We start from the raw sequence: 27,000 nt of genomic DNA, 5'->3' as shown, positions 1-27,000 counted from the left end.
TATCTTGTCTGTACATGTTTGTGGTGAGGGAGTTGAGGTCACGGAGAGATTCACTTACCTTTGCAGTGATATTCGTGTCTCTGTTGGCTGTGAGCCAGAGGTCAACAAACATCTGGGTTGGGCCTGGGGAGTCATGGATTCACTGGATCATGGGGTGTGGCGCTGTCGGTACCTGTGCGGGAGGACGAAAGTCCGAGTCTTCAGGTCCTTGGTACTTCCAGTCTTGCTTTACGGATGTGATACTTGGACTCTGACCAGGGATCTGAGATGGAGACTTAATTCCTTTGGTACCAGGTCTCTTCGGAGAATCCTTGGCTATCGCTGGTCAGACTTTGTGTCCAACGAGCGGTTTGCTGAGAGAGATTCAAATGAGATTTGTTACCTGCATTGTCCGTGAGCATCAGCTGCGGCTGTATGGACACGTGGCTCATTTTCTTGACGCTGATCCTGCTCACCAGATTATCTCAGCGAGGAAGTCTCATGAGTGGAGGAGGCCAACGGGCCAGCCACGTGCCTCGTTGTTGCAGCAGGTTGATCGGCATCTCAAGGAGATAGGGATGGGCCAGGCATCTGCCTGGGGGATGACCAGACGGAGGCCTCTGGAGTACCGGTGGAAAGTGTATGCAGCGACGCACTGCTCCGGTGCATGCTCCCATACCTGACCTGACCTGATTAGCCAATTGATGAAGAAATTAATTATTTTACGATTATTGTTTATTTATTTTCATTATGCAATTAATCGATCAATCACTCAATTATTGTACACCGTTCCCTCCCAATTCTGTCTCCATGTGCTGCAAGGCAGAATTGCCGGGCGCCGAAGGCACCCCGGCAATGTCGTGCGCTGGAGGATTTGTTATTTATTTAATTGGCATGGGGGCGGTGTCCCTTGTATGTACCTCTACTTGGTTACCTCTTTATTTGTTTTACAGGAATCGTTCACCATGTCACCTTCGGTGTCTTGGCGAGTTGTATCTCAGATCGAGCGCATCCCCACCCTGGGCCGTGACATTGTCTCATCGACCGAGGATGTCACGTTTTCTCACCAAGTCACAGCATAACTTACTCCAGGGCTCTGGTAGTAGCTTCGGCCGTGTCTGGATGTGTTTGAGGGTTTGTTGAGTAGCAGCTGAAACCCAAATCCTATCCAGGTTCCTCCTCATGACTCCATCTTTGCTCTTCACTTATTCGGGTTCCTTCTGATGACTCTAATGCAGTATTTGATTTTACGTTTGATTTCTAATTAATGTGCCAAGTTGACATGTAACGTGACATTGTGACTGCCAACCGGTTTATTAATTTTTTTATACTAATTTAATCTCCACTCGACATGCAAATAACTTCCTTTAAGATGAGTGGTGCATTAAGTGATGTAAAGGCATTTAATTAAATAATTCAACACGAGTAGTGGGTGAACTGCATTCTGAATGGACATGAGAGATAATGGGTTTTGTTTTGTTTTTATATTTCTACACCACGATGAGTTAGATAAAGTACTGCACAAGGAGTTCTGAAAATGAGAATTTCTGTATTTTATTGTGATGTTTTAATTGATTCAGTGGAGTAGAAATAAGAGCATGTCTGGATAGGTGAGGCCGCGGGCAGCCGTGTGATTGGCCCTTGAGGGGTGAGGGGCGAGAGGCATGCCTGGAACAATAGACTAAATGGACGACGACGGAGACACAGAACAGGTTGAGGGAGAGGAAGTAGATCAAGAAGTGGAGTCACTAGACCACTGGAATCTCCCTTTGACTGGTGGACGTTCCCCCTTCGACTGGAAGGTGTTCCCCATTCGACCAGAATACATTCCCCCTTCGACCGGAAGACATTCCCCCTTCGACCGGAGGAAATTCTCCCTTCGACCGGAGGAGGTTCCCCCTTCGACCGGAAGACGTTCTCCCTTCGACTGGAGGACATTCCCCCTTCGACCGGAAGACATTCTCCCTTCGACCGGAGGACATTCTACCTTCGACCGGAAGACATTCTCCCTTCTACCGGAGGACATTCCCCCTTCGACGGGAGGACATTCCCCCTTCGACGGGAGGACATTCCCCCTTCGACCGGAGGACATTCCCCCTTCGACCGGAGGACATTCCCCCTTCGACCGGAGGACATTCCCCCTTCGACCGGAGGACATTCCCCCTTCGACCGGAGGAAGTTTCCCCTTCGACCGGAGGACATTCTCCCTTCGACCGGAAGACATTCTCCCTTCTACTGGAGGATATTCCCCCTTCGACCGGAGGACATTCCCCCTTCGACCGGAGGACATTCCACCTTCTACCGGAGGACATTCCCACTTCTACCGGAGGACATTCTCCCTTCGACCGGAGGACATTCCCCCTTCGACCGGAGGACATTCCCCCTTCGACCGGAGGACATTCCCCCTTCGACCGGAGGACATTTCTCCTTCGACCGGAGGACATTCCTCCTTCGACCGGAGGACATTCCCCCTTCGACCGGAGGACATTCCCCCTTCGACCGGAGGACATTCCCCCTTCGACCGGAGGACATTCCCCCTTCGACCGGAGGACATTCCCCCTTCGACCGGAGGACATTCCTCCTTCGACCGGAGGACATTCCTCCTTCGACCGGAGGACATTCCCCCTTCGACCGGAGGACGTTTCCGGAGGACGTTCCCGGAGGACGTGGTCATACGACAGCCGGCTCCGTTGATTGGGGTGTGGTTACCGCCTTTGTGGGCGTGGTCGTCAGCTCTGTGTGTGGTTCCGACCGCTGAACACGTGACGATATTGTCAAACGCAAAGAAGCTTCACAGCTTGTCTTGTCCCATTCATCCCAAATGGTTTCAAAAGCAGAATAAATGAACAAATTCGAACTTGGTGACATTGTGCTCGTTTTTGCATCGACATGAAATAAACAATTGGGACTTTATTAAATAGTTCATTTCGGGTCATCAGTTAAAAAAAAAAGTTTTCCAAATAATTTCTGAGAGTCGAAAACATTAAGAGCTGAGGATAAAACCAATCCATCAATCTTGATTGCCCTTCGAGGCCACTTGAGGCTATTCACCTCATCACATGTGACGACCTGGGTCCAGGTGTGTGTGTGTGTGTGTGTGTGTGTGTGTGTGTGTGTGTGTGTGTGTGTGTGTGTGTGTGTGTGTGTGTGTGTGTGTGTGTTTGGAGTGTAGGAACACACCGCTCAGTCAATATACCCACAATCCGAGATAGCAAGTGGTGTAACCCGCTGAAAAGGGATGTCCAAGAAAACCAGACAGTTTGCCACCAGCAGTCCAGGCAGGAATTTGTTGTTGGTTCAGGATAATTCGCCAACTCGTGGCTGAAGCACCGTGGGATCTTTAACGCCCACCGACTAATGCTAGTAGATGGGACACCCGGCTTAACGTCCATACGAGGTACGAATCACACGTGGATGTATCTCCGAAACACCAGGCTGACTGTTTGTAGCCGGGTCGAGATACATCCTGGGTGTAGGGACTCTAGGCTATCCTGACAGCCCAGGTTAAAACCAAGGAGTCGTTCAACTCAAGGGCTTGAGAAAACATCTCACCTGTGATGGATGATTCTGCCACCGCATAAAAGCTGATTTTGGGTCCAGACAGTCTTGGTGGTGGAACTTTTGAAGTATTGTGAGTACCTGGTTCCGAGAATATTTTGAATGTCCCTTGTTTGAGTAAATAATGATTATATTCTTGGTAGTTGACTTGGTGAGGTTGTCTTGAGAAGATGGTGTGGAGGTAGTGCACTTCTGTTTGAGCTGTCTTGTCTGGGTTCGATTCCTGACCCAACTATTAGTGGTTGGATTTGTGTTTCAGGCAGAGATGGTATGAGGTGGTGGATAATATAGATTACCCAATGAGGGTGTCTCGATGAAGAGTGGGTGAGTTATTGCTGGTGCCCCAAACAAATTATTAAATTCCTGCCAAAATAAGTTCCAGTTGAACGTTAGTCCTGGCCAGCTGGTTCATGAAAGACTTGGAGAGAAAATTATTTGCCCAGCTGACCCCACAAGATGGGAATAATTGGAGTGTGGAGGTCGTCGTGTACTTGGTATCTTTATGAAATATGAGAAAACCTTTTCATTTAAATGTTTGGAAGAGGTTTTGCCGACCAATCCAAAATTGTCCAGTAAGTCCTTGTAAGGTGTGTCGTGAGTCATTATGAGGTGTGTGGTGAGTCATTATGAGGTGTGTAGTGAGTCATTATAAGGTGTGGAGTGAGTCATTTTAAGATGTGGAATGAGTCATTATAAGGTGTGTAGTGAGTCATAAGGTGTGTAGTAAGTCATAAGGTGTGTACTGAGTCATTTTAAGGTGTGGAGTGAGTCATTATAAGGTGTGGAGTGAGTCATTATAAGGTGTGTAGTGAGTCATTATAAGGTGTGTACTGTCATGAGCTGTGTGGTGAGTCATTATGAGGTGTGGAGTGAGTCATTTTAAGGTGTGTACTGAGTCATTTTAAGGTGTGGAGTGAGTCATTATATGGTGTGTAGTGAGTCATTATAAGGTGTGTACTGAGTCATTTTAAGGTGTGGAGTGTCATTATATGGTGTGTAGTGAGTCATTATAAGGTGTGCACTGAGTCATTTTAAGGTGTGGAGTGAGTCATTATATGGTGTGTAGTGAGTCATTATAAGGTGGCTCATGAGGCATTCATTATAAGGTGTGTCATGAGTCATTATGTGGTGTGTAGCGAGTCATTATAAGGTGTGTAGTGAGTCATTATAAGGTGTGTAGTGAGTCATTTTAAGGTGTGTAGTGAGTCATTATAAGGTGTGTAGTGAGTCGTTATAAGGTGTGTACTGAGTCATTTTAAGGTGTGGAGTGAGTCATTATATGGTGTGTAGTGAGTCATTATAAGGTGGGTCGTGAGGCATTCATTATAAGGTGTGTCATGAGTCATTACGTGGTGTGTAGCGAGTCATTTTAAGGTGTGTAGTGAGTCATTACGTGGTGTGTAGCGAGTCATATTAAGGTGTGTAGTGAGTCATTTTAAGGTGTGGAGCGAGTCATAAGGTGTGGAGTGAGTCATTTTAAGGTGTGGAGTGAGTCATAAGGTGTGGAGTGAGTCATTTTAAGGTGTGTAGTGAGTCATTATAAGGTGTGTCATGAGTCATTATGTGTTGTGTAGCGAGTCATTTTAAGGTGTGTAGTGAGTCATTTTAAGGTGTGGAGCGAGTCATTTTAAGGTGTGGAGTGAGTCATTTTAAGGTGTGGAGTGAGTCATTATAAGGTGTGGAGTGAGTCATTATAAGGTGTGGAGTGAGTCATTTTACGGTGTGTAGTGAGTCATTATAAGGTGTGTCATGAGTCATTATGTGTTGTGTAGCGAGTCATTTTAAGGTGTGTAGTGAGTCATTTTTAGGTGCATCTGGTTCTATGTGTGACATTTTCTTTGTCTCATGTGGAAACACGAAACAGGTCAACTCAAAGATCCATTGGTAAATCATTCCAAACGCAAAGTGAGAATTCAAAAGGTCTCAGAAAGCCCTGACAATTCTTCATGGAGTTCTGTTTGGAGAAGCCTCACGTTTACACGAACATCATCAAATCTGAAAAACAGCTCACGTTCAAGATTCCGTTCAAGTCAAATTGTGGTGTCTGGGATTTAAACCTGGAATCTTAGTATCATGAGCCATCGGTTGAGATGGGAACACGAAACAGGCCAACCCAAACAAAGATGTGTATAGTGTTGCTATAATCATTTGTTAGTGGAGTTTAACATTACTGTGATCATACGGCATGAGATACATTGAAAAAAAAATCTAACGCCTCCAAGACTGATCGAAACAATGGCTCCATGACCAGAGGGCCAATGTTCAAATCGAAGCTTCATCTCCTGGCCAGAAGGAAGATGATCATCATCTCGGGAATGTTTCATGTGGTCATAAAGAGCTTCATGGACACTCAAAACATCTGTGAAGATTCATAACGAGGTTGTGACTTTATATTCAGAGAAAGTCCAGTTAGGGCCGGTGTTGTTGAGAATAGCAACCCGCCTGCATCCTCTCCTCCATTCCCGCCATTTTAGAGCTATAACACTTAAACTTCATCTCGATGCAGGCCAACCCCCCCCCCCCTCCCCTCTCCCCACCTTCCCACCAAAGGCAATGCAACACATTGTATTAAACAAGCAATAAGGCAAGTTAAGAAACCCTGTTCACCTTTAAGCTGTCCAAATCTGTGGTCGTCAGGCGATGTGCCACAGGCACAACCAACGAAGAGATTTCCAACTTGGCTCAGGCCAAACTTTTCAATCATAAATGACATTGTCGGTTGAGAAAGGTTACCTGGTTAGTGGTGACTGTGGCCTTGTGCAAGTGTAGCTTGAACACGATGTGCCTTTTGAGCGACCACCCTCTTATATTTTTGTTTTTGTTTACAGCGATCGAGGCTCGTGGACGAGCTGTATCGTAACCCACATTGTTCCCCCTCCCAGCCCTCTTTTTAAATGGCAGGAGACAAACAGCAAACACATTTACCCGATGTGGTTCACCTTCTGAATTTCAATGACCGCGTCGTAATAGTCGAAACAGATTCCATAAAATCCGTATCATCCACGACTTCCCAAGATGCAGTAAATCTGTCCCAAATGGGTCTGGAGATGCAGAGAGTCAAAGATCACGAATCGATGACTCGAACCCACAAGAAGAGCATGCGTTCGAGTTAATGGGCGGTGGGACAGAAAATAAAATTCCACAACACAGACGAACGAATTGCCTGTCCATCAAACAACCAGGTTCGGAGCAGGCCCAAATCAAAATGGCAAAGGGCGAACTTCGAATGCAAAGGCCTCTGCCTTGGTTAAGAAGCACAAAAGGTAGGCCTCGTGCATAGGCCTCAGCCGTGGCGAGGACGTAAACAACAGGCCAAGCACAGAGGCCTCGGCCTTGGTTCGGATGATCAGGCACACAAGACAGGCCTCTTGCACAGGTGTTGGCTTTCCAAGGAGACACATAACAGGCCTCGTTTTCAGGCCTCGGCCTTGGCTAGAAGGCATGCAAGACATGCTTCGTGCACTGCACAGGCCTCATCCTCGGCTAGTAGGCACACAAGACGGGCTTCGTGCACTGCACAGGCCTCAGCCTCGGCTAGAAGGCACACAAGACGGGCTTCGTGCACTGCACAAGCCTCGGCTAGAAGGCACACAAGACATGCTTCGTGCACTGCACAGGCCTCGGCCTCGGTGAGAAGGCACACAAGACATGCTTTGTGCACTGCACAGGCCTCAGCCTCGGCTGGAAGGCACACAAGACATGCTTCGTGCACTGCACAGGCCTCAGCCTCGGCTAGAAGGCACACAAGACGGGCTTCGTGCACTGCACAAGCCTCGGCCTCGGCTAGGAGGCACACAAGACATGCTCCGTGCACTGCACAGGCCTCGGCTAGAAGGCACACAATACATGCTTCGTGCACTGCACAGGCCTCAGCCTTGGCGAGAAGGCACACAAGACATTCTTCGTGCACTGCACAGGCCTCGGCCTCAGCTACGAGGCACACAAGACATGCTTCGTGCACTGCACAGGCCTCGGCCTCGGCTATGAGGCACACAAGACATGCTTCGTGCACTGCACAGGCCTCGGCCTTGGCTATAGGAACCGCAGTGCAGGAATAAGGTCCCGATGTGTGCAGAAGAAAATCCCCTGCATTTTGTGTCTCATTCATTTACCAAGATACTTCCATATGGGAGTGCATTTTGATTTATCTCTTCATTTTTAGATTTTATTTGGTGGTTGCGGTAGCACATGATATAGCTTCTTTTGTCCAGTGTACCCTCCCTCCATCCAGCCCTCCCCCCTCTCCACCACCCCTCACCTCCCTCTTTCTCCCTCGCTTGATATTGGAAGCCTGTACTTCTGATATCCCAGTGTGTCATAAATGAATTATCCCTGCGTCTGCCAGAAACATACAGAATTGTAATCCCATATACGATGAGGATATCGTGTGCTTACAAAATCCTTTCAATGACGTAACTGCTTGTAAAAAGAGTTATAAAATATTATTATTGTCATTATTATTACTTATTATTATATAGTTCCTCACTGGGTTATTAAGGATTCCCATGACAGGCTTCAGAAAGGAAATTAATTTTAAAAAACAATGAATGATTGCAACTGTTGCCTGGTAAATGTTTATTTAGCTTGTAATGGGGAAATAAATAATTAATGAATTGGTGGCTTCCTGATAAATTCCTATCCTTGGGAAATCTTCAACAAGAACAGTAATAATAATAATAATAATAATAATAATTACAACAATAATAATAGCAAGAATGTTCGATTGCCTGAAAGTGCAGTTTGTATCATGTTGTTAAGATGGATATAAAGACAGGCTCAAGATGTGCATCATGTCAAAACATAAAGATTGTTTACATATCTGCAGAAAGACAAATAGCAATGAATCCATTATATTCGAGCCTGGGATGTGGATCTCATTGTACAGTGCAAGGCAGGCGAGTTGTCCATTTCCACCGGCTCTTCCCACATTTATTATTTGACCCCACAGTGTGTCTCTCGGGGCAGACAGACTCGGGAAGGGGGTGGGAGGAGGGAAGAGGGTTGTAAATAGACTGTAAAATGGAGGCAGAAACACCACCGAGAATCCTAGATCCTTGTTGAGCATATAAACCATCTGTTATGGGTCTAGGCAGTCGATTACACCTGTTAAGCCTGGTGTTGGCTGAACAGTTAAGGTGGCTTACTTAATATCTTAGGGTCTTGAGTTTGAGCCCCTGTTTGTGCTGTTAAGTAACACCAGGTGGGTTGATTCTGTCATCCTTTCGAGGTCGGCAAAATGAGTACGAGCTTACTGGAAACAGGGGGCACTGCATCAGCGGTACAGCTGTGCCCCGAGTAATGATGCAGCCACGATGTGGCTGCATGCGAAATAATAATAATAATAATAATAATAATAATAATAATAATTACACCTGGTACCTGTGACAGGATTTGGATCTGTGGGTACATCTGTGAACCTGGATCAAGATCCCGAAGAACAAGAGGCAGACAAATGGTCTGTCGCATGATCTTCGAGTATGTTGCTTTGAAGGTGTTGCAGCAAGCTTGCTGCGACCTGGTTCACCCTTTCGAGATATACCCAGGTATTTTGTAGCAATTTCCCAGCCTTTATCCCTGCGAACCATAAAGCCACGGGAATGAACGTAAGACGAATGTCCTGCTACATCAAGTGTGTGGTTTATGGAAGTGAAGAGGGCAAGATCTCCCAAATTTTTTGAAAGACCCTCGGGCTTGAACATGTTGAACTAGTCAAGACTACGATGTGAGAGCTAGACCCACACAGTCATTCACCGCACGTTCCGTTGCCTATGATGTGCAGTCTTTGTTTTACCCTTCAGTTTACTCAATCTATAGACATGCTTTGATGATGATGATGATGATGATGATGATGATGATGATGATGATGATGATGATGAGAGCCATCAGATATCTGTGATCAGCTCTGGCATGTGGTGATCCTGCTATGATGGTACAAATGATGACCGTTGTATAGCTCAGTGGGCTCACCACCTGGCTTGGCATCTCACCACGAGGGCACATCAGCTCAAGCTTGTCTCTAATCTGGGATGGACAATCCATGATGGATTCGTGGGAAATACACACAAATGGATGAAAAATTGTCCCATGATGGATTTTCAAGCACGACCTCGAAGATATATTATAATCGTTCACTGGAGAGACCTAAGCTTGAATCCATTTCATTGTCCTTTTGGCCTTACATTGAAGATAAAATAGATGACAATTCATCCTTGTGGATCATATCCTTGCTCAAGTGCTCTAAAAATATAGCCAGCCAGACTGTTTCATGTCAGTGATGCTTCACCTTCTCAAAGGCTTACAAACACACCTTGAGCAGTATCGACCTCGAATATCATTGTGCTTCCTGCCTCCTGGGTAGTTAACACCTTTGGAAAAATTATACCATGACTACGACTACTTTAACGGACCCAACTATTCCCAGCTTGTGGGATTTGGCTGTGGGAGGTTTATGGCTCAAACCTTTCACCAACCGACTGTCCAGGCCTGAAATGCGACTGGAATTTGTTCAGGGAACTGGTGATAACTCACCGGCTCCACACAAGAGATCGTGGGACCAATTGATGCTGGCAGTTGGGACACCCAGTTAAACGTCCATCCAAGGGACAGGGTACTCATTGATGCAACGCCCTCATGCCTGCAAAACAACAATCCAACAGTTCGTAGTCGTCGGGAATCGAACCCAGACTGAGCAGCTCAAAAGGGAAGTGTGTGTCCTCCACACCATCCTGTCGGGATATTTGATCCTCACAGGTATGTTCGAATTTCCTTATTTATTGACTATCAATTGTTTTGTTTTCCCTCCACAGCCAATATGATCTGACCATCCACCTGCTGTCCAACTTACAAGGTACAAACAAGGAAACTAAAGACAGAAGGGCATTTGACTCATTTTTCCTATGTTTATCCACACTTCCCAACCAGTTTAAACAAATCCCATTCTTACCATAAAACTTAACTCAAAGTTAACATCGACATCCATGCAACAGCGACAGGGAAGGAATTCGGCCGGAAAAAAAAAAAGAGAGAGAGAGAGAGAGAGAGAGAGAGAGAGAGAGAGAGAGAGAGAGAGAGAGAGATGGTGCGAGAGAGAGAGAGATGGTGCGAGAGAGAGAGAGATGGTGCGAGAGAGAGAGAGATGGTGCGAGAGAGAGAGAGAGAGAGAGAGAGAGAGAGAGAGAGAGAGAGAGAGAGAGAGAGAGAGAGAGAGAGAGAGAGAGAGAGAGAGAGAGAGAGAGAGAGAGAGAGAGAGAGAGAGAGAGAGAGAGAGAGAGAGAGAGAGAGAGAGAGAGAGAGAGAGAGAGAGAGAGAGAGAGAGAGAGATAGAGAGATGGTGCGAGAGAGAGAGAGAGAGAGAGAGAGAGAGAGAGAGAGAGAGAGAGAGAGAGAGAGAGAGAGATGGTGCGAGAGAGAGAGAGAGAGAGAGAGAGAGAGAGAGAGAGAGAGAGAGAGAGAGAGAGAGAGAGAGAGAGAGAGAGAGAGAGAGAGATGGTGCGAGAGAGAGAGAGAGAGAGATGGTGCGAGAGAGAGAGAGATGGTGTGAGAGAGAGAGAGAGAGAGAGAGAGATGGTGCGAGAGAGAGAGAGAGAGAGATGGTGCGAGAGAGAGATGGTGAGAGAGAGAGAGAGAGAGAGAGAGAGAGAGAGAGAGAGAGAGAGAGAGAGAGAGAGAGAGAGAGAGATGGTGCGATCTCCAACCTCCACAACCGAAGTGGAAATAGGGCAGCGGATTCACGTTTCAATCGAAGGGACGGCGTACTCCATGATGCAGAAGCACCAACCGGCACTGCATCAGCATGGCAGTTTTCTTTGAACAATGCATCTTACCCAACTATCAATGAAACTGAGATTGTGAACCTCCGTGGGAAGCGAGTCTGACATTTCGAGCTTTGCTCTGACGAAGGGCGAATGTTCAAAACGTCAGCTCCACCAACCTTCCCACAGCGGTTGGAACACACCATGAATCAGGTTAAATGGTTGACGACAACGTGCCAACAACAGGAGTCTTCCCGAAAAACAATGTCCCATTGTTGGTTGAAGTTTCGTTTGATCCAAGTGAGAATGGACCCAAGACAAGACCAATGAAACCACCAAACCCAAATCCAACCCCCCCGCCCCCTACCCAAAAATTCGGGCTCGTCCGGGATTTGAACCCGGGACCTCTCGCACCCAAAGCGAGAATCATACCCCTAGACCAACGAGCCGCTTATACAAGTAACTTTATTATTGCGGAACATATGATAATCGGAGTGAATCACCGTACGCAGCATGACGTCATCACCATGAAGTGCGTCACAGCCTTGCGGCAGACTGTAATGACGATTACGATCTGTGCTCATGGCAGACACGCCAAGACTTGCCTTGTTTGGATTACCTGTACATTTTATGCCTCGCTGATTCGGACCCTTCCTGGCCTCTTTGTGCTGCAGGAGCATCACGAGGTTCTCAATGGAGGATCAGTCTGGTCGTGGTCGGTGTCCGAACATCGCAGGTGGTGGAATCACAAGGAGTTGTAGGCTCGGAGACGTATGGCTTTAATCGTGCGGTAAAGTGAGATAATTTAAACCATCCAGGCCAGAAGCCATCGTAACCTGCAGACAGGACAGCCGGCTTAATGAAGTAGCCCACGAGCATGATTTTGCTGCAGCAGGTGGGGGGTTGAAGTCTCGAATCCGGTTCCGAAGCGAATCGAACCCAGGAGCACTCACCGAGCAACAAGGTGAGCACGTCCGCACGTTATTCACTCGAAAAAGGGAGTGGGACTAATTGCGTTCTGGTACTGCAGGTGCAGCATCGTGGAGTATGCAGATGAAGTTTGACACTTTATTTTACGTCTGCACCGTTGAGTGTCTGATCATTTGTCATTATAATAATATAAATAACACATATTAGTCTGAACTTTCAAGTGCTGCTGCAAAGATTGCCTTGATGAGGATGTGAAAACGTCATCGGTGGCTGGATTTAAAATGTGTATTCAAACAAAAATATATTCATTCATTCATTCTGAAGTCGTACGTGGCTGCTGGTTGCATCATTTTTTGGGGGTGGTGAGGGAAGCAGCTGCACTGCTACGTAATGTCTCCTGAAAGTTGAGGCAGGAATTTGTCCAGGGCTCCCGCACACAATGGCCTGCTCTTTTCCTTTGTCGAGAGGCACCGCTGCGTATTTCGCTTCCAGCAGCGAGTGTCCGCAGACGAGAGTCGGCGTAACGACCGACGACGACGGAGTCCACATTGATTGATGCAACACCTGCGACACCAGTCAGGTACCCAGCTTCTGGTCGGGAATCGAACCCAGACGAAGTTGAAATGTTCGTTTTTAAATTGTGTTTTGGGGAGGATGACAGCACCGCTGACGTCATGTGGCGCAACAGAGATTACATCAACGACCTTTGGTTCATGGTGAAGCATCCTGAGATGAAGAAAACCAAATTTGAAAGGAGACGTCTATTTATTACGTACGCAAGTGGCGGAAAATTTTGACCTTCTCCTCCTCCTCCCTTTATGCCCCATTCATCCTCGTCCTCGCTTCCATGAATCCTATCTTCCCCCGAACTTCTGTCCCTCCCTTCCCCATCCGTCGCACATCCCCCGACCCTCCTTTATCTCTCATACCACCCTCTCACTGAAATTCTCCACTTAGCCCCCCCCCACCCCCTTTCCAACCGCCTTGCGTACGTAATAAAGAGATTGTCTTTTAAACTTTTGTTGCTGAGTTTACTGCACGTACAACTAGAAGGGCAGTCGGTAGAGCGCATACCTCCACCAGGTCATGCCTGATCCGTGACAACATATCGGGGCCCAATCTCTCAATGGTGAAGAATGAGTTTAAGAATTAAATAATTCTCGTATTCAGATCTGGATCCGGATCTTCACCAAAATCGAGACTATTCTTCCTTGTCCCACACTCAACGTCTCCACCAAGTTTCATCCGGATCCCTCAACAACTCTTTGAGATATCCTGTACACACAGACAGACAGACAGACAGATAGAAAGGGGGTGAAAACATCACCTCGTTTACTCACCTTCGGTGGTGGAGGGAACAGGTTCATGTGGAACAAGTTACGAGTTAAAATCTTCTCCGAATTATTTAATTACTTGTCCTCATTGCTGTTTAAGTTTGTTGTTTTGTTGTTTTTTAACCCTGTTTGTGTATAAACATGAATTACTCTCTTTTCTCTTGGTTTCCAATACAATTGTATTTCTGTACACGACTCATGGATTTCTCTGTTTGTTAATTAATCAAATTAAACTTTTCCTTTTCTCACGCTGTGAGTCCAGGAGAGAATGTCGTGAACAAAATGGTCTCAACGTCTGATTAAGTTCGTGGCTCCTCGTCAAAAAAAATCTCTTCTGTGTTTTTTTTAACAACACAACAGGATATGTAAATATATATATATATATATATATATATATATATATATATATATATATATATATATATATATATATATATATATATATATATATATATATATGAACGTCCATAAAAGGTGTCACCTCACCTCACCTGGAATCGGATCAGGTGGTGGTGTTTAGGATTCAAAAGGACGACGAACACCTCGAGGCAAGGTGTCGGTCCACGGTGTGTGCAGTCCATCAAAGGTCACCATCTCGAGGCAAGGTGTGGGTCCACGGTGTGTGCAGTCCATCAAAGGTCACCATCTCGAGGCAAGGTGTGGGTCCACGGTGTGTGCAGTCCATCAAAGGTCACCATCTCGAGGCAAGGTGTGGGTCCACCGTGTGTGCAATCCATCAAAGGTCACCATCTCGAAGCAAGGTGTGGGTCCACGGTGTGTGCAGTCCATGAAAGGTCACCATCTCGAGGCAAGGTGTCTGTCCACGGTGTGCGCAGTGCATCAAAGGTCACCATCTCGAGGCAAGGTGTGGGTCCACGGGGTGTGCAGTCCATCAAAGGTCACCATCTCGAGTCAAGGTGTGGGTCCACAGTGTGTGCAGTCCATCAAAGGTCACCATCTCGAGGCTCGGCGATTCGGATCGAATGGCTTAACCGGTTCACGTTCAACATAACCGGATCGTCCCTCGGAGGGCGAAGCCCCGCACAGAGTCAAAGTGTAATTCCAGGTGTACTGTGTGTGCCCCTAATGCCGTGCCCCCCAAAGAGCCGGCGAGAGCTGTGGCCACGGCAATCTGACTCGATGTTGGGTCAGTTTCATGGGTTCCGTGCGTTCACCTTGGCATGTGCATGTCACGGACGTGCACGGATTTTTATCACCTTGGTGTTGAGTGCATCTCCCGCGGAGTGAAGGAGGGTGGTCTCCGCAGTGTCCTGGGAGGTGTTTCGCACATCCAGGACACACACACACACACACACACACACACACACACACACACACACACACACACACACCTTTCCCGCGGTGTCAGGACACACACACACACACCTTACCGGCGGTGTCAGGACACACACACACACACACACACACACACACACACACACAGACACCTTACCCGCGGTGTCAGGACACACACACACACACACACACACACCTTACCCGCGGTGTCAGGACACACACACACACACACACACCTTACCCGCGGTGTCAGGACACACACACACACACACACACACACACACACACACACACACACACACACACACACACACACACACACACCTTACCCGCGGTGTCAGGACGCACGAGGGATACGACGAGAATCATTGGGTGCGATATCAAAAACAGGTGGAGGGGTGCGAGGGCAGAGTGGGGGGTGGAGTGTAAGGGGAAGGAAGAGAGGGACGGATTGGAGGGGTTGGGGGGAGAGGAGGACGACGAGAAGGCCGGGGGAGACGCGCATGGCTCTTTGCGCTCCGGAGGTTCATCAGCGCAAGAGTCCCCTCGCCCCGGGGGTATGCAGGCTCCCAGCAGGCTCGGGCCGCCTCAGGGTGTCGTGGCCGAGTGGCTCCGGGCACTCAGTTTGGGTGGCTACGCACAAGCTTTTCTGGACAATGGATACGACGACCTGGAGATCTGTCGGCAGATCGGCGCGCCAGATCTGGACGCCATCGGGGTGTGCGAGCCCCGCCACCGGCTCCTACTGCTCTCGGCCGTGGCTCGGCTGGCGCGGCCCGAGGACAGGACCGTTTACTTTACCCTGGAAGAGGCGGCGGCGGCCGCGGCGCTGGGAACCGCCCCGAGCTGCGCGACCCCCGCGAGTCCGGCGACCCTGGCGATGCGCCGCCTCTCGCGCCCCAAACTGCGCGCGCTGCTGCGCGAGCGCCTGGTGCGCGACGGAGTGTCTCTCTCGGCGCTGCAGGTGCGTGCCCCCGGCATTATCACCCTTATCGTGCTGCAGGTGCATCTCACAGCACACCTGCGGAATAATACAGGGTGAACACCTTAAATGCGCGCACCTATTCACACCTGTGCGCACTCTCTCCTTCTTGCGCATGGAGTGTTTTCCATCACATATATTAATAAATAATAACAATAGCGATGACAATACACTTTGTACACGAAATGCTGAAAAAGTTTCCAACACAACACTATAAATGAAACGCATTCGATCAAGGAACCCGCTGAAGACCCCGCGCGCACCACGTACAGAGACCGACTGTGCATGTCGGAGGAGCAAGAGAGAGAGGTCAAGCAGGGCCGGATTTAGACATGTGGTGGCCCCTGGGCAGCCTTCAGTAGTGGAGGCCCACCCTACCTTAGAATACTAAAAAGGTGACAAGAGATATTTACAGTCATCCATAAAGTATATTTTTCAACAACAAAGAATCTGAACTTCGATATAAAATGGAGAATGAGGTAAGATGAATATCTTATATCTGTTATCGATGAATATCTTATATCTGTTCCACTAACTACCAACTACCATTCAGGTACTCACAAATTCATTTTTCCTTACAATTTTTTTTTCATGAAATATCTGGAGGCCCCCTTGGTTGTGGAGGCCCCCGTGGTTGTGGAGGCCCCCTTGGTTGTGGATGCCCCCTGGTTGTAGAGCCCCCTGAGCAACTGGCCCAGCTTGCCCATGCCTAAATCCGGCCCCGGAGAGGTGGCGACGTATTCACATACTTTGTTGATATTAATTAATTAATTAATTTTGTTAATGTACATGTGTTCATTCCGACATGTCGGCCACATGTTCACGTCACGGTAACGTGAGTACGTCATTAAGGTCCATCCGACTGGTGCTCCTCTTGAGAACGCTGGGAATTCCGCTTCGTTCGTGCTGAGTCGATTGAAATTCTCATGTGGAACACGTTCGTACGTGTGTGTATAATTCATACGAGCGTGCATATAAATTGCCTGTATAGTGTTTGAGTGCACGCTGTCACGCCCAAAGGTGCACGCGCACCATGGAAACTGCTCGAGGAAAGCCCATTTGCCTGCGATGTCCATCTGGATTATGGGCGCGGACAAGACGTGGATTCCCAATGGAATTTTTGTTTTTTTTCCCCGAGGAATGTAATATATTACTATATTCGCAGGTTTATAGTGTTGCGTTGTGTTATTGGGAACCGCTAAGTCTGGTGTTGGATGAACGGTTGAGGTAGTTGGTTGAAGACCGTAGGGTCTTGAGTTTAAGCCCCCTGTGTCCGTTGAACTAACACCAGGTGCGTTCACTCAATGTCGGCAAAAATGAGTTCCGGCTTACTGGTAACAGGGAGCACTGCATCAGCGGCACAGCTGCAATTCCAGGAAAAATGATGCCACCTGTAACCACAGGTTGCATATCAAACAACATTGGAAATGGTTTTGTTTTTTTTTTCCTCCCTCTTGGATCCATAAAAACCACTTCCTTGGCTTCTTTGGCTGAGGCTAGATGTGCGGCCACTTGGATAGCAGGGCTGTGTAGTTAAAATGTCATGATGACGTAGGAGCAATCCAGAAAACTTCCAAAACTACCTCATTCACCCATCTGTCCAATTTGCGATAGCTTATGTTGATGGCTCTGTCACCCCGGCTGGCTTTGAGCTTTGCAGTGAGCAAAGCTTACGGACCCACTCGGGTCGGAACCGATCTGAGCTGTTTGTGTTCACCTTGCGACGTAGCGATGCGTTTACATCAGGCAGCGGTGCCATGACACGTGTGTGTAAGGATGGACCTGTGTTCCTGCATGTCTGTGGATGTGCAGCTCAATCATTCCTTCGCCATGAAATTGGACATCTTTGTGTGTGATTTGTTTCACATCCTCCATCAGCTGATACCCTGGTGTTGGTTTAATGGTTAGGGTGGTGTGCTTGTGATCTGAACGTCCTGAGCTCAAATCCTGCTTGGTTGTTGGAATTAAGACCAGGTGGGGTTGATTCAGTCTGTCATCCGTCCGAGGTTGGCGAAATTAGTACCAGCTTGCTGGTATCCCGTGTCGGAGTGGTGACCCGTCCAGGATTGTTCCCAATAGCCCAGGAGTCTGCTTCGGCAGCACTGATGCCCTGAACAGAGGATGGTCCTGCTGGATTTGGATTTTGATTTGGATATGCCTTGCAACGAGTACAAAACGATAATCTTGCAACACAAATGATAATGCTTGAAACAACAAACTAGAATGGCTCATGGTAGATCGTGTACCTCCACGAGGCTGAACAGTTTACGTTTTGTATTCCACTGATATGGCGGATCTGGATCCGGATCTGAACTAAGATCTAATCGGCTTGTTCTTGTCACCGAACCAACTCAAGCGCAAAGTTTTGGCATAAGTTATCCACAATTTTTTTTGAAATATCATACTATATATCATTTTTGGTCCCATCTCTCAACAGTGAAGAATCACTCAAAAAAAAATTTTTTTTTTAATTATCTGCACACCATGGACCGTGGAAATTTTTTTTAAAACATCACCCTATCTGCACCAAACTCGAATCAATTCGTCCTCGTTTACACACCCAACATGTCCACCAAGTTTTGTCCGCATTCATCATTTTTTTTTGAGATATCCTGCTCACAGACAGACAGACAGACAGGGGTGAAAACGTAACCTCTGTCCACTTTCCATCCATCCACCCATCGAGACCATACTCTGTGCAGAGCGTTGGTGATGCCGAAGCAGTCTCCTTGGCTATTCGGCACAATCCTGGACGGGTCACCACTCCGACACAGGATACCAGCATGCAGGCACTCATTTTGCCAACCTCAGAAGGAAGACAGGCAGAGTCAACCCCACCTGGTATTAATTCAACATCCGAGTGAGATTTGAACTCAGGATCCTAGGATCGCAAGCGCACCACCAGAACCATTAAGCCAACACCAGGCATTGTCCATTTTCGGTGGCAGACACAACCAGCTCCTGTGACACACCGGTGACTCCTCTGATGGGACAGTCTCACTGTTTCAGCACACCAATGTGTACCGAGTAAGAGCACACCAAGAACGGACGCACAATCTATCAAAGACCCACCAGCTTGACTCCCACATTCCGGTTCTCTGGAACACGGGTGGAAGCATTTCAGACAAGATTGCACATCACCATTATTTATACATAATAATTATCAGTTAACCGTGCCATTTTATTTGATTATTCACACTACTCTGACACAGGATACTCGTCTCGCCTGTGCATTAATCAAATGAAGGATAAAGACATTAGTAGACATCAGCAATCCTGCGACGTGAATCACAAGGAGATGACAGACAAATACAAATGGTTTATGAGTTTTGATCCTGGGTTCACTTTGTCATTAACCAGGAAATGTCTTCTTTGCCAGGAAGATCATTTTATAAATCTTCTTGAGAACGAATTGAGATGCGGTTAAATCCATTTGTAACTTTGATCATGCCGGATCGATACAAGTGGCGTTCACAAAGCTCTCGGAGCGAGGTATTCGCAACATTCCAATGAAGGTCAATTATTAATTTTCCTTTTCAATATTTAATTATCCTGAAATCATGTTTTCGAATTACATGTACTTACATATTGATGTGTTAAAAAAAAACAAAAAAAAGGAAGCCCCTTGGCTGCAAGTTGTGAGTATGTCATGATGTCGTTCCCAGAACTTATTGAACGCACCCTCGATTATTAAATCGATTGGTAAACACAACATTGATCAATGGAGACGTGGTCGAAGCGAATAGCAGCAAATTCACATCAATCCAGATGTGTCACCCTTTCTGACATCGTAATCACATGATGACGTTGCAGGATCAGCCCTGACTCATAAAAAAGGTCCCCATAGCCCGGTAGATCTTCACAATTTGCTCACCGTTTGCTAGAAAAGTCATATCCCCGACATGATGCCCGATTTCCCACACTACCATTACTCCACGAAAGCTGCTGCCGTTAAAACTGCAGATCTCCGTTTGGAAATTTTAATGAGGAAGTCTTGGGATATTTTCTGGATAGAGAGTAAGGATGGGGGAATGTTGCCTCTGGCAGGGGAAGGTCGGGTACAGGATTCTCCCCTCCCCTTCTGTTAAACCTCCTCGGTGATGGTTGTAGGTTTAGTATCATGAACGTCTGCAACAAAGGGCTCCCTTGCTGATGGCATAGTGGGTAATTTTAAATGGAAAATGGGAAATTGGAAAATAGCCGCAACACTGAATAAAAGGACCCAGGAGGGTGTGTGTGTGTGTGTGTGTGTGTGTGTGTGTGTGTGTGTGTGTGTGTGTGTGTGTGTGTGTGTGTGTGTGTGTGTGTGTGTGTGTGTGTGTGTGTGTGCGCGTGTGTATGCATGTGTATATATATATATATATATATATATATATATATATATATATATATATATATATATATATATATATATATATATATATATATATATACTAGGCTTTAGTGAAACATCAAGATGATTGTTCTTTACTTCTGTCATAAACTAGTCTAATAATATTTTTTTATAAAGCATTGCAGTCAAGTCTGATCCAAATAATTTTAAAGCAATATATGTATTTGTATATTGTAATCAGTAAAAAATAGTGTGGTCGATAAAAACATAAGAAAGGAAAAAACTTGCACCAAAAACTTTAACATTTTCACGCTCACGCTCACGCCGGGGGTATCGCTATCGCTCTCTGTTCTTCGAACAGGCGAGCTAAAAATGAACTTAGGAGTGCAACACGGCAATAATGGGCCAAATTGTCTCATTTTGTGGGTTAAGGTGATACAGGATCATGCAAACACTCATTACTCCCAGTGCAGGCTTCCAGAGACCTTTGACCCTTTGTTTATTCATTTACATTCCACTTACAGAATAACACGATTTAAATGAAATTTGTTGCATTTCCGAGTTCCGACGGAGTATCCCAGCAAGTAAGATAATGTTGTTCCAGCATTATAAAAACTTGGGAAACATTATTACCTTCGCCACTGAAGTCTGTCTGTCTGTTGGGTCGCCGAAATAGGTGACCCTTCTTGTCAGGAATTCTGTCTGTATGTTTGGATGTTTGTTCGTTTGTCATCAGCATAATTGGTAGTAAACGTGGGCAGATTTTGACCAAACTCGGGTGGTAGGTCCATCTTATGACCTAGTGCTTTGGAAATTGTGATGGTTGCTCGGGACGCTTTGGTTTTCTAGCAACAACCGAAAAACCTTCAAAATCGGTACCGTTCACGCGAAATCAATTCCGAAAGCCATTATCCCACGTAGGGTTATGAAATTTGGCACGAATGATCTACAGGTGATGCTCTACCAAATATATTCCGGTTTTTGTGATATATTGAATACTTTACCCACAGCGCCCCCTACAATTAGGGTATGCATGAAAATTGGCGAAAATTGAAGGCCCCCTAGCGACCAGGTGAGTGCATCGATACAAATGAAACTTTGCAGGTTCATGGTACTCAGTGAGTACTACAACTTTGCCTCAGGACATATTGACCGATTTCGCTTAGGTCAGGGGTCAAAGGTCAATTAGTGCATAAATCGATAACATGCGAGAGCTGGAGGTGCCTTCGCGCCAGATGCTACTCCTCCTCGGGTTATCGTCAAATGGTCATGAAAATTCACACTAATCCTCTGGAATACATTGTGCACAAACGATCAAGCCGGATTTTCGATTTAGATCTTTGTTCACCGACAGCACCCCCTCGAACTTTGGGGATTTTCGATTTCAAACCGCATTTTCGGTACTTTTCATTCAAATGGATACCGAGTAGTTATCAGTGGATGGAACGAGATGAGATTTGATATGCATCATCTTAAGGTGATTCCCTATCCACTATATGACATCCATTTTGCTCGATATCTTATAGTTTCCATGCTCGGCGACCCATCACTGCCTACCGGCTTGTTTGTGTGCAGTTTGTCGGATCCGGATCTGATAATTTTTAAAGTGATTCTTCACCATTGAGAGATCGGGCTAAACCGATATCTAGCACGATGTCTCATAAAGTTGTGCACGGATTCGGACGAAACTTGGTGGACAGGTTGGGTGTGTCGCAAGGACGAATTGGTTCAATTTTAGAGAAGATTCTAATCCAGATATGGGTGGAGGTATGCGCTCTACCGAGTGCCCTTGTAGTTTTGTGGGGGTTCACAAACATCATTATTTTGATTATCGTCATCATCAAAAAACGTTATCGAGGAACATTATTCTTGTCATAATTTTAAAACGTTGTTGTGACATGAGAACTGACACAAATGTGAAAATTAGACTGGCAGGTGCTTTTAATAAATAAATTAATTAATTAATCAATGTATATTTAAATACCTTGACATAAATGTGGTTTTAATCATGTAATGTTGTCTGAAGTCCAGTGTTTTCGTGATTTTTGAAAGAAACCCACAAAATAATGCTTTCATAACATTTGGCAACAACCTTTTTCAAATGATGAGGAAATGTTTCCTGTGAACTGGGAATGAGGCAGGGCAGAATGGCCGAGAGTTACGCACATTCACCTCGAATCTGTGCAGCCAGGGTTCAAATTCTGACCCAGCTAAAAACTGTCATTCCGGTGTTTCACAGGTAGGGCGATTCATCAATGTGTGTATGCCGTCCCTTGGATGGACATTAAACTGGGCGTCCTGTTTGTCAACATTAGGTGGTGGATGTTAAAGATCCCACGGTGTCCTTTGCAAAGAGTAGGTGAACTATCACCGGCACCATAAACAAATTACAAATTCCTGCCTCGACTTCCTGTGCTTCATGATCTGATCTGGTCATGACCTGAAGTCAAGCTCCACCCATCTTTTATTTCAAAGCACCTTGTGTTTTTACATCAATTTGATTGGAAATTGAAATTTTTGATTTTCACTTTGACCTTCCGTGTGTGGTAATAATGCAGTATGACAATGTTCGGTGAAATTGGCCCATTGGTTTGGAAACGTATAAGGAATAAATCCTGACCACATTCAATTGATGGCTCCAGGAATGTTGTGGTTGAGCGAGAGATATAATGTTCCTGCGTGGCTTCTCGCTCCTGGAATGTGCAGCAAGGGCTGTGTGGGACACGATCCTGGCACTCACCACTCACAGTTTGGAGCCGTGTCGTGATTGGTATATAACAGAAAGGTTTCTGTGTCACAAGTGGATGGAAACTTTCTATGTTACCCTGATGATGCTTGTATGAGGGTGAAGCCAGTGACTGCAATTTTCGTTCACTTGTGACGGCTTCTGATATGATATTACATTAAACATGATTATAATTTGCTCGGACCGATGCTCTCTTCCGGGAGCTGCAGACATGGCTCGACGTTCTGACGGTGATATCACAGCATTCAGCTTTGGTGGTTGAACGTGTTTCACAACATCATTATATATATATATATATATATATATATATATATATATATATATATATATATATATATATATATGTATATATATACACATTTTTTACATCAATATCAATAACACCTCCGAGCTGTTATGGTAATCATCACTGTGGATTATGTCACACGGTAAAACCGCAAAATGCACAAAGAACAACTGTCTGTCTGCCACTCAGACGATTGTTCCCACTAATGCAAATCATTAAACCAGAAGGTACCTGATGCGATCAACGGGTCAATCGAAACATGTGGAGTGTGACGAGCACTTGCCTGATCTCCAATTGATGTTCATTCCCCCACCAACGATGAATGAGGTCATCATTGGTTAGATATTTATCAGTATGCTATCCTGATGAGGGCAAATAAGCCCGAAATCTGGATCGGTGGCTCAATTTGATGTTTAACAGATGTTGATCTTATAATCTTTGCCTGTGTGACAGGCTGAGGCCTCCAGATTGGAGATAACGCTTTGGTGAAGGACTTCATGTCCATCGGAGATTGGAAGGGTGCTTGTTACATTTCACATATTTTGATATATATATATATATATATATATATATATATATATATGTACGTATATATGTGGAAATGTATATATGTATATGTATACCAGTGCGTGCCAGTACGTGCATGGCTGTACGTGCAAAAAAGAAAAAAAAGAACAAGAATTGTGACGTCAATCGTCACGTCATAGCACCGTGTCCAGTCATTGGTTTGGTAAATAAATGGCCATAACTTGGGAACCACTTGTCCGATTAATATCAAACCTTGAAAAGGCACATCCTCAGGGCCCCAGCAATATAGCTGGCAAGTTTCAATTAGATCGGACCAGTGGTTGTCAAGAAATAGCGGTCGCAGACAGACGGACAGATAGACAGATTGCTGGAATTATAGATAGATGTATATATTTACGCACATGCACATGCACATGCACATGCACATGCACATGCACATGCACATGCACATGCACATGCACATGCACATGCACATGCACATGCACATGCACATGCACATGCACATGCACATGCACATACACATACACATACACATACGTATATATATCTGAATCGAACCCCCTAACATCACGAAGCAGCAGGGCACAAATCGAGTCCGATCACAGTGCATCCTGCATGACCTGCTCGCAAAAAGCATCGCCTGCCATGTGAGCACATTGTTTCTGCCGTGCTGATCACGAGTCAAGAGGTTTTCAGCCAGGAACATTAAATTCAACCAAAGAAGCACAATGACTCTATGGCACGACAATGACGTCATGCACATAAATAAGAAATGATGAGCAGTCTGTTGTCCTGATGAGCCCACAACAAGGGCGAAATCTACATCAACATCTCTATTTTCGTCTATTCATAACCATAGGCTTTAATCTCAGTCTGCAAAGGCTTGAGTACCATGCAGATTCCTCCAAGTTTGGATGTTGGTAAAATTTATGTACATGACGTCAGTGTCGTGTCATAGTCGGTGTGCTTTTTTGGTTGAATATATACATATATAAATATATATTTTTTACGGCTCATGTCTGGTATGATTAAGAGCCATAATGGCCGCAAGAAGAGGCATTAAATTCAACCAAAGACACGACTTTGAACGGGGTGTAAATGTTGCTGGACGTTTGGCAGGCACTTCAGTGACAAAGGCTGTCGAAATTGGCAATGTGTCATGAGGAACTGTCCCAAAGTGATGTCAGCCTGGGGAAAAAGAAGGGAAGATATCATCATCGGAGGAAAACAGTGAGTGGAGGGGCAGAGTCGACAAGCATGATGCACAGCCAATAGTCGGGGCTGTGAGGCCAAACAGGAGAGCAATGACAAACTAAATGTGGAGTTCAAGGTGGGTCATAAGCAACCTGTATCGTTGAAAACCGTCAGAAGGGACCTTCACAAGGTGGGACACCGTATGTAAAAACAGCTCATAGCACACATGGCAACACCCACTTGTGGGTCCAGTGATGCAAGCTACATGGGCAATGGACTGCCGAGCAGTGGAGGAATTTGATATGACCTGATGAGTCGTGCTTCACCATGTTCTTGACAAATGGATGTGTGCACTTGTGGCGATAGCCCAGCAAGTTCTGCAGCTCCAAGTATCTGCTTCCAAAAGTAAACGGTTTAGGTGGTTCCATAATGATTTGGGGCACATTTTCTTGGCATGACCTGGCTCCACTCATTCCATTAGAAGGCAAGGATTATGCAGCATGCTCCGTTACCATCCTGAGCGATGATCTGCTCCCATGATGCAGCATTTCTTCCCTGCTGGGAGGGGTGTATGTCAGGAAGACAATACTCCTGGAATGTGTTGTCTCTGAGTGGTTTAAGGTGCATGAAGATGAAGTTACCCATCTTCCATGACCCTCGGAATCTCTGGAGCTCAATCTCATAGAGCATTTGTGGGAGTATCCGGAGAGGAGCTTAAGACGGCTGTTTTCATCTTCATCACACCGATGTGAGTTGTGAGAGTTCCTTGTGGAATAATGGTGTCACATTCCTGCAGAACAGTTCCAGACCCTTGTTGACCTCATGCGACCTCGTATCCATGCTGTCCTGGATGCATGTGGTGGCCCAACACCTTATATTAAGTGATATTGTGTTGGTGTTTCCATGTTTTTTTGTCCACTACCTGTACATGTCCCAGGTGTCTCACACTCTTTACAAAGTGGTGCTGCTGAAGCAGTTTCTTGGAAAGGGTTGTGCTTGGTGGTTTGCCATTGTTTTCCCAGCAGTAAGTCAAGGCGAGCATTTGGGATTTGGCCAAGATGCCGGTGATGTCTCACCTTGTCTTCACAAATGATACCGTGGGATCTTTAACTTCCACCAACCAATGCTGTAAGATGGCATGCTCAATTAAAGTCCATCCAAGGAATGGCACACACACACACACACACACACACACACACACACACACACACACACACACACACACACACACACACACACACACACACACACACACACACACACACACACGGTGTGCATACCTCGAGGCTATCCTGCCGGCAAATACAGGTTTTTCCAGGAGTTCGTCTTGTGCCACCTTTCCTGCTGGCCCATCTTGCCCCCATCATAAGTCCCTATAAAAAACTTTCAGGTCCCTTGTGAGTTAATCACGATATTTGCAGAAAAAGATGGCTGTTCTTCGTGTCCCACGATGTGACATACGGCAGTGCTTACCGATCTAATTGTCTACTCAATCAGTGGGGCATTCGTTTGGTCTAGTGATCCGACAGGCCGCGTTTGAAATCGATTGGGGTAATGTACAAAAATCGATGCCTTAATAAACAAAGAGGCATGGCTAGGGTTGCGGAATGGATGCAAAAATGAATGTCTCGGATGAGATGGGACATGGCTGTAGTATTTGCTTTGTGTGGAGCACGCAGAATGCTGAGCCAACAGGACGTGGAAAGGATTCTTGAGTTCAGGTGTGGGGCCCGGGAGAGAGGGCTTTGGGTGGGAGAGGGGGGGGGTGCATTTGAGTGAGAGCAGACGTTGCTTGATGAGCTTGGGATGAGTCTACATACGATGGATCGGAAGTGTTTGCCCGTAAAGTGGAGCCTTCTTGGCCCTTCGTCCCTTGGGCTCTTCCAGCTAAGCAAATTTGAACTCCCCTGAAGCTAGTCTTCAGCCCACACTACTTCTCACAAACTGCGGTATATAATTTTAGGTTCTGTCTATTTGTAGAAAAGTAAGCTGAACGTCCCTTGTGAGGTCACATTTGTTGGCCTGGTTCAATTCCACCATACATCTCATGAAGCTCTGGCTGGAAACTCTTGCCCCATGCATC

General features: G+C 46.1%; 2 protein-coding genes and 1 non-coding gene across 7 annotated transcripts in view; 2 read left to right on the top strand and 1 right to left on the bottom strand.

The window, feature by feature from the left end:
- LOC147011631 (uncharacterized) overlaps positions 1 to 3,047 on the top strand; it is a 60,503-nt gene extending 57,456 nt beyond the window's left edge. For both annotated transcript variants that reach the window (XM_085856075.1, XM_085856074.1), the window contains one exon: positions 933 to 3,047. In XM_085856075.1, coding sequence (XP_085712201.1) covers positions 1,665 to 2,825 — 1,161 coding nt within the window. In that variant the 5' untranslated portion in view covers positions 933 to 1,664 and the 3' untranslated portion in view covers positions 2,826 to 3,047. The remainder of the gene's footprint in view (positions 1 to 932) is intronic.
- Positions 3,048 to 11,665: 8,618 nt separating this feature from the next.
- TRNAP-UGG (transfer RNA proline (anticodon UGG)) lies at positions 11,666 to 11,737 on the bottom strand. Its single transcript has one exon. It is a non-coding gene; the product is annotated as a tRNA-Pro (tRNA).
- Positions 11,738 to 11,845: 108 nt separating this feature from the next.
- Positions 11,846 to 27,000, top strand: part of LOC147011629 (SAM and SH3 domain-containing protein 1-like) — a 150,137-nt gene continuing 134,982 nt past the window's right edge. The window contains exon 1 of one of the 4 annotated variants that reach the window (XM_085858574.1): positions 11,846 to 12,252. Coding sequence is in view for 3 of the 4 variants with exons in the window: in XM_085858577.1 (XP_085714703.1) it covers positions 15,408 to 15,812 (405 nt within the window). In the remaining variant the exon portion in view is untranslated. Of the gene's footprint in view, positions 12,253 to 15,282; positions 15,813 to 27,000 lie in introns of those variants that run through there. The other 3 variants (XM_085858577.1, XM_085858573.1, XM_085858572.1) reach the window with 3 other exon arrangements.

The sequence above is a fragment of the Eptatretus burgeri genome, chromosome 15 (genome assembly GCF_056783735.1).
Source record: "Eptatretus burgeri isolate ZD-2024b chromosome 15, Ebu_testis_v1, whole genome shotgun sequence".
NCBI classification, from domain to species: Eukaryota; Metazoa; Chordata; class Myxini; order Myxiniformes; family Myxinidae; genus Eptatretus; species Eptatretus burgeri.
The sequence above is the reverse complement of the archived record's forward strand: the minus strand, read 5'-3'. Positions and strand labels throughout refer to the sequence as shown.